Raw genomic sequence first — 12,356 nt, 5'->3', positions numbered from 1 at the left:
GCTCACTTATGCGTGTATCAAATAGGTAGCTGCTTCTCTTGTTTGATCTCTTCAGAGAAGATGCAGGGATGACTCAGTCCTGTTTTCTGGAATACCAAGGTTTAATATGAAAAGGATGCTGATTCATTCCTCCTTTATCTAAAGAATCAGAATAGCTCTTAAGCTTTAAACAAGCTCTGTCATTATTGTCATCCAAGGAGGAAAGTGTGTACACTCATTAGCAAGTGGGTGTTTGCAAAGTTAAGCTCTTTTATTAGCAGGAAACTGAGATCTAGAGGTGAGCTAATGTGCCCCATGCCACCCAGCTCATCACACTGGGGCCTCACAGCTGCTCCTTGAGCACTGGGTGGCTTGATTTCCTCTCTGTCAGGCTCTCCTCCTCAGGTCAGTTTGTTCTGGGGAACTCGTCTACCTCCCCTAGGGTCAGAGGGTACAAAGAATAAAATGTGCTTAAAACAGCAAGCTCAGGGAATGAGTTCTGAGGCACAAAATCAGTCTGAAACATGTTCTTCAAGTAACCCCTTTTTTTTTTCTTTTACTTTGTTGTCCACAGACTCCCCTACCAACTCTTGGTATAGCACTGAAATTCCATAACTATTCAATAACCAAGAAGAGTGTGAAAGGCTGTGACCATGGATGGTGGGAAATTAATGAGCACATGTAAGTGATTTCTCTATGTGAAGAATCGAATGAAAAGCCTTGCCTCTGGGGCATTCCTTTCCCCGCATGGTTTGCACTTTACTATATACAGACAGGGGAATCCAGGAATACAGGAGTTAAATAACTTTCTTGAGATCATAGATCTAAGCCAGAATTCACGTCCTTATAGCTCTCAAGCCCTTGCTCCACCATTGCTCTGTGCTGCTGGGCTCTGGATGTGCACACTGTACTTTACAAAAATCATTGGCTGACAAACCATTGCAGCCATGGAGGAAAATAAATAGAAACCATTAGTCAGTTCTGTGCAGTGGGAGAGACCCAGCTGGCCTGGCTGACCCTGGGGCTGGGACAGGGGTTGAGGCAGATGAGAAAGGAGCTGAGAGAAATCTAGGTGCCTGGGCTTCCTGAGCTGACCTAGAAGGTCCTTACTCTCTCCATTCATTCCTTCTTTAGTTGTTATTGTTTATTTGCTTCTAAAGTTGTAACAGGTCTTATATGAAAAAAATACAGGATGCCCTGTCTTTGCAGAACAGCTTCTCAGTTGACCTTAAGCATCCTTGTGAAGTTGGCTTGAGGAATTTGTCTGCTAATTCTTCGCTCATTGTTATTTCAGAAGTGAAACCATTCCTTTCTAAGGATTTTCCTGAACAACTTTCTTTCATTTCTTTCAGACTCTTAGATGACTTGCTAAATAGCCTTTGATCCTATTTTCATTGGAAGAGATTCTACATGATTTAAGACATTCTTGAATCCTGTACTCCTTTTGGGAATATTTTTGAATCAAGGGTCTATTATGTAGGAGGCAGAAGACCTGGGTTCAAGTTGTTATTGAGTAGCTACATTAACCAGGATAAATTATTTAACTCTGTTGATCATCAGTCTGTAAAATGAGGTAATAAGGTGGGATTTTTTTTTGATAAACATTTAATGAAATGATACCACACACCAAAAAATATTAGCCATTATTAATATGATTAATAAAATTGCTTTAGATGCCTAAATACTATGAAATGTGCACCAAGGCTTTAAAGATATTGCATTTTGGTATTTAATTAGAGGTCCAGAAAACAAATCTTTTTAAATCTTTGGTAAGCTTATATGCTCCAAATAAAGTGGTACTTTGAAAATGAAATATATTTCCCCTCCCCCCTCCCCAAGTAACAACCCCTACCACCCACAATGCATTGCTGCCAAAAAAACGTGAACACAGATTCCTCCTACAAATACTGGGAAAACTTTCTGCCCTGAATATTTTATCTGAAGTTGCCAGCTTTTCACTTTGTCTTGTGGGTTGTCTGAAATCCTTTCAGATTCTTTTGATGCTGCTTTTACCCTTGGAATTTAAAATGCCAACCCTTCCCATCATCAGTCCTTTTCATCAGAAAGGCTCTAATTGAACTAACTCCTGACACCTCTTTGGTAAGTTAGCCTAAAGGCATTGGATCTGTAATGCAGAAGGAAGAAAAAGTAATGCTAACGTGGGAAGTTTAGTGATCTGGAATCAGAGAACAGAGGGGTGGAGTGTGAGCGTTTAGGGCAAGGAGAATGCAGTACACAAACCTGAAGAAATGCACAGCCTTCCTGAAAATGTTTTGTATGGCAACATTCCTGAGGGGAAGGGTATTGGTCCTGTAGCAGTGCTAGGGTTTAGTATCAGGTGGGCTCTATTTATTAGCTATTTGAGCTTTTAACAAATAACTTCATCTCTTTACATCTTAGTTTTCTTACCTGCCACATGTCTGTCTATGTACACCAACACTTGCTGGTTTCTCTAATCTCTCACTTTGTTTTATTTTCACTCCATAAACCACCACTATGACCCATTACACACTGTGTCCCTGTAAACTCCAGCTCACTCATGGTTTCAAAGATCCCTTTCCTGGGAGGTCCCTTGTGGCAAAGCAGGTTAAAGATCCAGTGTGTGTTGTCACTGCAGCAGCTCAGGTCACTTCCATGGCTAGGGTTCAATTCCCGGAAGCTCATGCAGTGGGTGCCACCAAAAAAAAAAAAGAAAAAAAGAAAAAAGGAAAAAACAAATCCCTTTCCTCTTGACTCCTCCTTAACATCCAAATGAGGCTCATCTTTGCAAGAAAACACTAGTAAATGTTAATGGAAAACTTGAATAAAATCACTATGAGACACAGATAACAATCATGTTTTTAGAATGCAGGATTCTGATCCCAAGATGACCAACGAGAATGGTCTCTGGCCCCCACAGCTTATCTCAGCTTTCAGGTGCCTCTCAGATGCTGCTTCCCACTTAGCCAGGTGGCCACCTGCAGCTGCTATCTCTTCCTCATATCCTAGGAGCGGGTCTTTCTGCCCATCAAGTCCTGAACTTCAGCCAGTTGCTAAAGATTCTTCCTAAAATAGACACGAATGCTTTGAACCTTAAAATTAGAGATTACCCCTGTGTTCCTCCCAATGATCTATGGAACATGTGTGGTTCCCAAATGCTTTGGGGGTCTGGAGTGATTGGCATCCACAGGTCAGTGGAGGACATCACCCCTCCAGCCTGCCATCTACTCTTTCCCTTGAGAACTTGCCTGTTTCACCTGGCCTTGACCACACAGGGCAGAAGCATAAATGAGTAATCATACACCATATTCCACTAACCAAAGTGCTCATGTAAGAATTGCTAATAGGAGGGACATTTTCTCCTAGAAGTGAGAGGTAAGAAAAATCAAGGAAGGGGAATATTTGTAGACATCACTACTTTGAACCTTTGCCAAGGACAAGCCCCGAAGTGCACATCAGATTTCAGTTTAGATTGAAATTGTGTTGTCTTTTGCTTTAAGTGTTGCTGGGAACCTTCGCCTATTTCCAGCCTGAGTTCATGATTTCCACTCTGCCCTACAGATAGTTTTGTGGCCAAAGCAGGCAACTCTTTTTGTTGGGCATTTACTTATGCTGAAAGAAGCAAGAGCACTAGAGGAATTAAACATGCATTTCGTTTGATGACAAGTATTAGTGAGGAGGGGGAATTCCTTTCGTGGCTCAGCAGTTAATGAATCGGACTAGGATCCATGAGGATGTGGGTTTGATCCCTGACCTCACTCTGGGGGTTAAGGATCCGGCGTTGCCCTGAGCTGTGGTGTAGGTCAAAGATGTGGCTTGGATTCCGAGTTGCTGTGGAGTAGGCTGCCAACTGTAGCTCCAATTCAACTCCTAGTCTGGGAACTTTCATATGCCTTGGGTGTGGCCCTAAAAAAAAAAAAAAGAAAGTATTAGTGAGGGAAGCAACAGGCAAGATCATCAATAGTATTGCTGTTGTTTTATTCAGCAAAGGAGAAAATTGAGTGACACAATTGCAGTCACTTGGCACAGGATGGATAACTATCATCAGCTCTACCATAAACATCTTCGTCCGAGAAGCTCAAATAACTCAAGCATCAGTGAATTCACTGTCAGTAGGAATGCAGTCAAGAGACCCTCATGCTGTGTGTCCCTGACCCTTGCTCCTCAGGTACTGTGGCTCCTACGTGGATCACCAGACGATTTTCCGTGTGCCCAGCCCCCTCGTTCACATTCAGCTTCAGTGCAGCTCAAGGCTTTCGGACAAGCCACTTTTGGCGGAATATGGCAGTTACAACATCAGTCAACGTAAGCTGGGATCAGTTCCTTAGAAAACCTTAACGAAGGCTTAAAAGGAGGCAAACACTTTAAATTTTGAGAATTTAAGGAATGAAAGAAAACTGCTCCGTTACTTCTGCTATTGAATAGCATATTTTTATAACAGTATATGAATAAATATATAATATAAACAAAATACATGATAATACATAGGATTACATACTTATTCTGCTGATGTTTAAATTATAGAAGATATAATACAGTCGTTTGTTACAGTTGAAAAATGGTTTCTGACATTATTCCTGAAATAAAGGACAAGCCCATGTCTTGATTTGTAGTTCTTCTTGCTAGCTGTAATTCTTTGTAAATATGAGGCATTACATCAAAGTTTGGTGGGTGGAAGGAAACAGTTGTGACCCGGTGTGGCCTTTGATGTATAGAGAGAGCTGGTCATTCAAGGAGGGTTCAGATATCAGCCCTTAGAATGTTGAACTTCACATGAGGACTGCTGGAGCAGAGGCCAGGAAGTGGTCAGCAGAAAAGGCAAATTCAGAGGGAAGTCATTTGTGCTGGAGAGAGCAGATATTGATTCAGGAAATTCTCAAGCCGTCCTAAAAGGGTAAAAGTAAGGGTTACTTAGGAATCCATGAGGACAAAACTTGAGAGAAAGTTCATTTAGACCCTTCTTTCTTTGCCAGTCCCAATATACCTGTTTCTGGATTCAGAATATTACCCTTCTGAATATCAGAATATTATAATTTCTAGCGAGGATACATGTACATAGTAAGTTGTCTTATTTTTGCTTCCCCCCCCCACCGAACCATGACTATTTCCTAGGGATTCACGCTCTCCACTGTGTGCCTCTGAGATAGTGGCTGGCCTGACCCTGCACTCTCTCTATTGTTTTGCACAAAGCACAGATGAGGTATCTTGTCAAGAACAGACATTTATTTCCATAGTTGTAGAAGCTGGAAGTCCAAGGTCAGGGTGTCAGCATGGTCAGGTGAGGACCCTCTTTTGGTCTCAGACTTCTCATTGTATTGGTGGAAGTGGGGAGGGTGCTCTCTGGGGCCTCTTTGATGAAGGCACTCATCCCATTCATGAGGGCTCTGCTTTCATCACTGATCAGCTCCCCAAAGCTCCACCTCCTCCTACCATCACCCTGGGACTTAGGATTTCAACACATGAATTTGGAGAGGGTGGGGGACACAAATATTCAGACCATCGAAGAGAGAACAGACTTATTATTTCTATCCTGTTTAGCCATAAGCCCACAATTAATACTTCCAGGCCAGGCAGGGAATGAATCTTTGGTGAGTAGCCTGGTTGAAGTGTCCTGCGAGGTAGGAGGCAGGAGTCCTGAGTTTTGAAGCCAGTCATGAATCTCTCTGTGTCGAACTTTCTAAGATCAGTGGTTACTAAAACATTTTGGGACAGAGATCACTTGAAAATGTAATTAAGCCACAGACCATTCAGAATAATGCATCTGATCATGGAGGATTCAGGGACATCAGAAGGCCATTGGTACTTCCCCAGGGAGTCTAAAGACTGTACCCTGAGCATCCTGGACTTGAAGGCCTCTTACAGCTTTCTCTTTCTTCAAGTCCGTGGTAAAGCTGAGTTGCTGATTCAAGGATAGAGCTGTAGGAGTTTGACTGTTACATAGGACCTGCATGCACTGTCGACTCAGAGCTTCTGGTGGATTAGTCTGCTTTCTTTGCTCTCTTAAATTCTCCATTTTGGTGTTTCCATGACCAACTATAACTTTGCTGTGATGGAGGAACTGTGTAATCACTACTGCTACATTGCCACTCAGTCACTTAACAATGCACATTTCTCTGTTAATATGGTCTGGTGACTTTTAGGGACCCACACATGATTTCCTATTTTTTTGTTGTCTCTAGCCTGTCCTGTTGGATCTTTTAGATGCTCCTCCGGTTTGTGTGTCCCTCAGGCCCAGCGCTGTGATGGAGTGAATGACTGCTTTGACGAAAGTGATGAGCTTTTCTGTGGTAGGTATTCAAGCTTTTACTATGACTTTCTTAAGAACAAATAGCTTACGAGGACTGTTGTTGTTGCTGATACATATCCTGGGTCTTTGTAGTTATTATCTATGGCCACATAACAAACGGTCCCCAAAGTTAGTGGCTTACGATAGTTATTATTATCATCTGGGTCCAGATGTGACTGAGATGTGACTGATCTAGGCTGAGCTCAGCTGAGTGGCACTGTTTTAAGCTGTGGGTCCTCCTGAGCTTGGTTCTTCTGGGGTTAGGGTCAAGTATGCTGCTTATGGTTTTCTTCCTCATTGAGCTAGTGTGCTGGTCACGGCAGTGGCAGAAGCAAAGGAGGGGTGACCAAAAATACAAGGTTTCTCTTAAGTCCTGGGCTTGGAGCTGGCATGCCTTCACTAGTGTCATATTCCATCAGTCAAATAGCTATGGCATAGTCCAGGGGCAGGGAAATTTATTCTGCACACTTTGGGGCCGTGGCAAGGGTGGGGTGCATAATACTGTCATAGGGAGTGAGGATCTGTGGCTAATAATTGACAATCCTGTTTTTTTGTGTGTGAGTGTGTGTGTTTTTAGGGCTGTACCTGCGGCACATGGAGGTTCCCAGGCTAGGGGTCAAATCAGAGCTATAGCCGCCAGCCTACACCACTGCCACAGCAACTGCAGGATCTGAGCATCATCTGCAACCTACACCACAGCTCACAGCAACACTGGATCCTCAACCCAATGAGCAAGGCCAGGGATTGAACCTGCATCCTCAGGGATAGTAGTCAGATTCGTTTCCCCTGTGCCATGATGGGAACTCCTGACAATCCTATTTTAAGGCACAGATCTTTCCTCTAGAGAGATGTTTAGAATCTGCAGAGAAGTTTAACTCTTTCAGGATACTCATGTATGGAGCACAGGTGTTGTGAATAAAACAATTTTTTTCAACCTGTGCAGTTGCATCAACATCACTTTGGTAATGACTAAGGGGTGGAATATTGGGTATATTCCTATTTTGGGCAGGGTATCTCTGGTTTGGTTTTTTCCTATTTGCACATAAGTCTTGAATCTATCTCCAAGGGAAAGAACAAGGAGAAAATTGTTCACTGGACCGTATGACACAATTGGCAACACTTTCTCCTAAAGATCCAGTTTAATTCCAATACAATTGCAATAGGGAAGCTATTTAATCTTTTCCTTGTTTCTGGAGAAATATTGCAGTTAGTTTAACTCACTGAAAAAAATATATATTCGTGAAAAATAACCTGTGACTCTACACCTTTTTTTTTTTAATTGAAAAAAACAAAAACAAAATAAAGCCTTCTTAATTTATGTTTCATTGACCTTTTAAATCTATAGGTTTTTAAAATTTCATCAGAAGACAAATACCATTATTTAGTGACTGGGGTTGCTTTGGTTTTTTACATTATTATGGTTCCATACTGTGATGCTCCATACAAAAGTGATTAAGTTCCTTTATAACAAGGAGTGTTTTTTGGTAAGTATTTCTTATCATGCCATTTTGGGAGCTCTTCTCTAGGAGTCAACTAGGACTCTTAGAAGCTTAATGAGTGATGTCAGGGCAGCAGTGTCCTTCCCCCCTGCTTCTCACAAGACATCCCTCTGAAAAAATAGGAGCAGGTGAAAAAAAAAAAAGATAACTTTTCAAAACACCAAAAACCAAAGGAATCATATTGTGTAAAAGTGTTTGTTAATATATGTACCTGACACTGGTGTAAAGGCAATTCATGAAAATATTCCAAAGAAGAAACACTGTAATAGATTTACTCTGGTACCTCCTAACTGGGGAAATGGATGTTTCAGGTTAAAAAAATTTTTAAAGTGAGCTCCTGTTTGCGGCTTAGCTGGTTACAAACTTGACTACTACCCATAAGGATGCAAGTTTGATCCCTGACCTTGCTCAATGGGTCAAGGATCTGGTGTTGCTGTGACCTGTGGTGTTGGCTGCAGTTGTGGATGGGATCTGGCATTGCTACGGCTGTGGTGTAGGCCTGTGTAGCTGCAGCTCCAATTCGACCCCTAGCCTGGGAACTTCCATGTGCTGTGGGGGCAGCCCCAAAAAGCAAAATAATAATAATAATAATACTTTTAAAGGATGTTTTCCTTACCAATAGACTCTGAGTCTGTTGTTTTGTTAGATCTCACATTCATTAATCTATTCAACAAACCTTTAGTGAACCTACTATTTGATCAGCAGCTTGAAGTACGGAAATGAATAAAACAAAATCCTTAATCTCAGGACACTCCCACTTCGTTTAGGAAGGCAGAAAAATTCTGTTTAGATAACAGCTTATGATTTTTATTTTCCTTGAAATCTTATGATGCATTTAGCTGTAATTAAATAAATAAACCGCTGGAGTTTAATATATTTACGCACAGCAAAAGTGTGCATAAAAGTGCGTAAAAGTGGGAAATTCAAAGTGCTAGGAATCACACCAAAGTTTAAAAGTCTGCTTTTCCTCAAGGAGGTGGCTGTTTTGAGGAAACGTTTATTTTTTTGTTGTATTTAAGCCATCTTAACCATTCGCAACTTTTGGGGCACTGCTGGTCATCAGAAAGTCCCACTGATGTCTCATGCTCACCAGCTTTCTGCCTTTTCTCCTTCCAGTGACTCTTAAACCCGCCTGCAATGTCAGCTCCTTCAGGCAGCAGGGCCCTCTGGTCTGCGACGGCTTCAGGGATTGTGAGGATGGCCAGGATGAGCAGAACTGCACTCAGAGTGAGGAGGAGCCCTCTGTCCTCTGCTCTTCTTCCTATCGGATTCTTCCAAGACAAAATCGAAATACCTCTGTTGGTTCAGGGCTATCACCTTGTTCCGGTTTTCCCACTGAAAATCCCAGGTCCCAGGATGGAAGAATTGATCACTCTAACTGGGATGGACAGTGGTGTATGTGTGTGTGTGTGTGTGTATGAGTGTGTGAATACTGGAAGATTTTCCTTGCTTACTTGCTTTTAATGCTTTCATGACTGAAGGATGCTGGGACCTGATATAGAGGGATTATCTGATGGGGTATGTTCTAGTCTAGCTCCTGCAGAAACATGCACTGCTGGAATTGTGAACAAATGTGCTGTAATTCACAAAATCTGTCTGTTTTGTACCTCTAAATGGTGTACAAGGATTGAGTATGGTGTTGATTTTCGCTAAAAAAAAATTCTTGGAGAACAAGACAAAGTAATGGCAAAGACGTCATGGCTTCAGCCACTGATCTGGCCACCTGCTTTGAATCTTGCCTGTGGTGAAAGAAGGGAGAGGCTGTTGGATACATTCTCAACAGATGTGCCCACTTGCCTTTCAGTGGCTCTGCTGAGATGCAGGAACGGGACTTTGTGGGGTTGCTTCATTTGCCTCTGCCATGTTTCCCAGAGCAACAAGTATCAATCCTGTGGTTAAACCATCCTTTGTGGATAGAGTTCAAATCATTCACTCAAATCTGTTTCTGAGCAGGAAAAACTCTTCCTTCTTTTGTTCCTTTTTAGGTATTCCATGCAACCACAGAACTTCTAAGTGTGGCAATGATATTTGCATTAGGAAACAAAATGCAGGATGTGATGGCGCTGTGGATTGTCCAGATGGAAGTGATGAAGAGGGCTGCAGTGAGTAGAAACATGTCCTTCCAATCCTGTGTATTTCCTCCTCAGTTGACCTGTTCTTATTGTCATTCCCTTCTTGGTGCAATTCCCCTGGCAGAAGTTGCCACAGAGCAGGGAAGAAAAATAAGCATTGGTGAACTCAATCTGAAATGGAATCTCAGAGTTAAAAATTCTAGAGTGGGAGTTCCCATCCTGGCTCAGCAGAAAAGAATCTGACTAGCATCCATGGAGACGCAGGTTCGATTCTTGGCCTCGATCAGTGGGTTAAGGATCTGGTGTTGCCCTGAGCTGTGGTGTAGGTCGCAGATGTACTCGGATCCAGCATTGCTATGCTGTGACATAGGCCACCAACTGTAGCTCCGATTTGACCCCAGCCTGGGAACCTCCATATGTCATGGGTGGAGCCATAAAAAGACAATGAAGAAAAATTCTAGAGTAGATTCTTTCTTTTTTTAAAATTTTCTAATTTATTTATTTATTTGGGAACTAATCCCTTTTTCCCCTCTCTAACAACCTGAACTTCATGGCTACTGTTCTTATCAGTACAGCTATTCTCAATGAGTTCTCTCCTGTTTTACATACTGGTATATATCTGTCTTTTTTCTTGATAACAATCCTTCATGCATTAGATGTTTATACTGAGACCTTTTACTGTCTAGGAACTCTAATCGAGGGCTTAGTTCTTAAATTAAAAAAAAAATAAACCTATGAGAAAAGAAATAGGTCCTGGGATGCCATGGGCAACTTTGTTAATTATGCCTTATGTTATGGTCAATGTCAAGTGCTGGTTCTCTCTTTAGCTATGACCTGAGAACTGTAATCTGCCAGGTGTTATTATTCGTTGTGTGGTCTCTAATTGGCCATATGGCAGCATGGTAATTATACATCTTTATCAGTACTATTTATACTGGAAAGTAATTGCTCTGATAACTAGTTTTTCTTAACTAGATTTTCATTTGTTTTGGACTTAAAATTTGCTCCCACATGCTTTCTCTCAAATCAGCACAACTTCAACGACACTCTCAATTCTGTTGCACTTGGAACGAATCCCTTTTTCCCTAACAGCAGCCTAAACCTCCACGGCTGCTGTTCTTATCAGTACAGCTCTCCTAATAGGTCCCCTCCTCCCCTCGTGTGTGTTCTTGCAGAGACTCTGTGTCCAGGCCTGTTTTCAGGAGGGAAAGAGTGGTTTGTTTGTGCTGGTTTCAAACAGACCCACATATTGCCTCTCTAGATAAGCAGGGAATTTCAAATTGCTTACCTGGTTAGTCAGTTCTCAACCCAGCTCAAAATGTGACTGAATTTCCAGTTTTTCTTCCAAGTCAGGCTTTAAATCATGTGACCCTTCCTCTCCTAAAGGCTGCAGCAGGAGTTCCTCCACTCTTCACCGTATCATCGGGGGCACCGACACCCAGGAAGGAGGCTGGCCATGGCAAGTCAGCCTCCACTTTGTTGGATCTGCCTACTGTGGAGCCTCCGTCATCTCCAGGGAGTGGCTTCTCTCTGCTGCCCACTGTTTCCATGGAAACAGGTGGGGCATCTCAATTCTCACCCTAAAGGGGCACATTCTTGGACCACAGACCACACATCTGCTCTCACTGTGTGGAAGAAGCTCCCTGTTGGAGATGTTTGATCAATTCAGTTGGTGCTTTTGTGTTTTGTTTTGCTTTTGTTATGCCAATTGTATGGTAAACATTCTTTTTAGGTATTATTGCTATAAAGAGAGGAACACAAAGGAACATCCAGAATGACTAGAGTTTTCCTTGGCTGAGAAAATAGGATAAGGTTTCATGTCAGAGGGGATTCTATGGGAATGTGTGGAGAATGGGCATTGAAGAATGACTAGAGTATGGGATTTCCTATTTAGAGTGTGAAGGTAACGATTTTGCATCCAATTTCCAATGTGGTGAGGAGAGGATTCCATACTCCTGAGCAATTATCTGACACTAGCTGGGTGTTCTATAAATCAACTAAATTCTGACTTTTTCTACCCAGGTAGATAGACCCCCATCCTCCTAATTCAGATGCCAGTCAAAGATCCAGGTTGTCATCTGCACTTCTGATTGACTGGCTATAGAGCAGAGGTTCCAAGAACCCCATCCTTGGATTTTACTAATTTGTTAGAATGCTCACAGAACTCAGAGAAAAATTTTACTTGCTTGATTACTGGTTTATTATAACTGAGAAACAGTCCAGTGGAAGATATGCATAGGACAAGGTATGAGAAAGTGTGCAGAGCTTCTGTGCCTTCATGGAAGTGCATCACTCTATTTGAATCTCCACATATTCACCAAACCGGAAGGTCTCCAAACTCTGTCCTTTTGGACTTTTATGGAAGCGTCATTACAGAAACATAATGACTTAAATCATCAGTCACTGGTCATGGATTCAACTTCTAGCCCCACCTTCCTCCCCAGAGGTCAGGTGGTAGAACTGGAAGTTCTAACCTCTAATCACAGATTTCTCCTGGTGACCAGCTTGCAGCCTTAGTTGCAGTCCCAAGTAACTTCATTA

The 12,356-nt window shown here is 42.2% G+C and overlaps 1 protein-coding gene across 1 annotated transcript in view; it reads left to right on the top strand.

The window, feature by feature from the left end:
- Positions 1-12,356, top strand: part of TMPRSS7 (transmembrane protease, serine 7) — a 39,270-nt gene that overhangs the window by 20,833 nt on the left and 6,081 nt on the right. The window contains exons 10-15 of the mRNA XM_013982462.2: positions 554-660; positions 4,127-4,263; positions 6,138-6,245; positions 8,860-8,970; positions 9,729-9,845; positions 11,202-11,373. Of these exons, the coding sequence (XP_013837916.1) occupies positions 554-660; positions 4,127-4,263; positions 6,138-6,245; positions 8,860-8,970; positions 9,729-9,845; positions 11,202-11,373 (752 nt within the window). The remainder of the gene's footprint in view (positions 1-553; positions 661-4,126; positions 4,264-6,137; positions 6,246-8,859; positions 8,971-9,728; positions 9,846-11,201; positions 11,374-12,356) is intronic.

Source organism: Sus scrofa, chromosome 13 (genome assembly GCF_000003025.6).
Source record: "Sus scrofa isolate TJ Tabasco breed Duroc chromosome 13, Sscrofa11.1, whole genome shotgun sequence".
NCBI classification, from domain to species: domain Eukaryota; kingdom Metazoa; phylum Chordata; class Mammalia; order Artiodactyla; family Suidae; genus Sus; species Sus scrofa.
The sequence above is the reverse complement of the archived record's forward strand: the minus strand, read 5'-3'. Positions and strand labels throughout refer to the sequence as shown.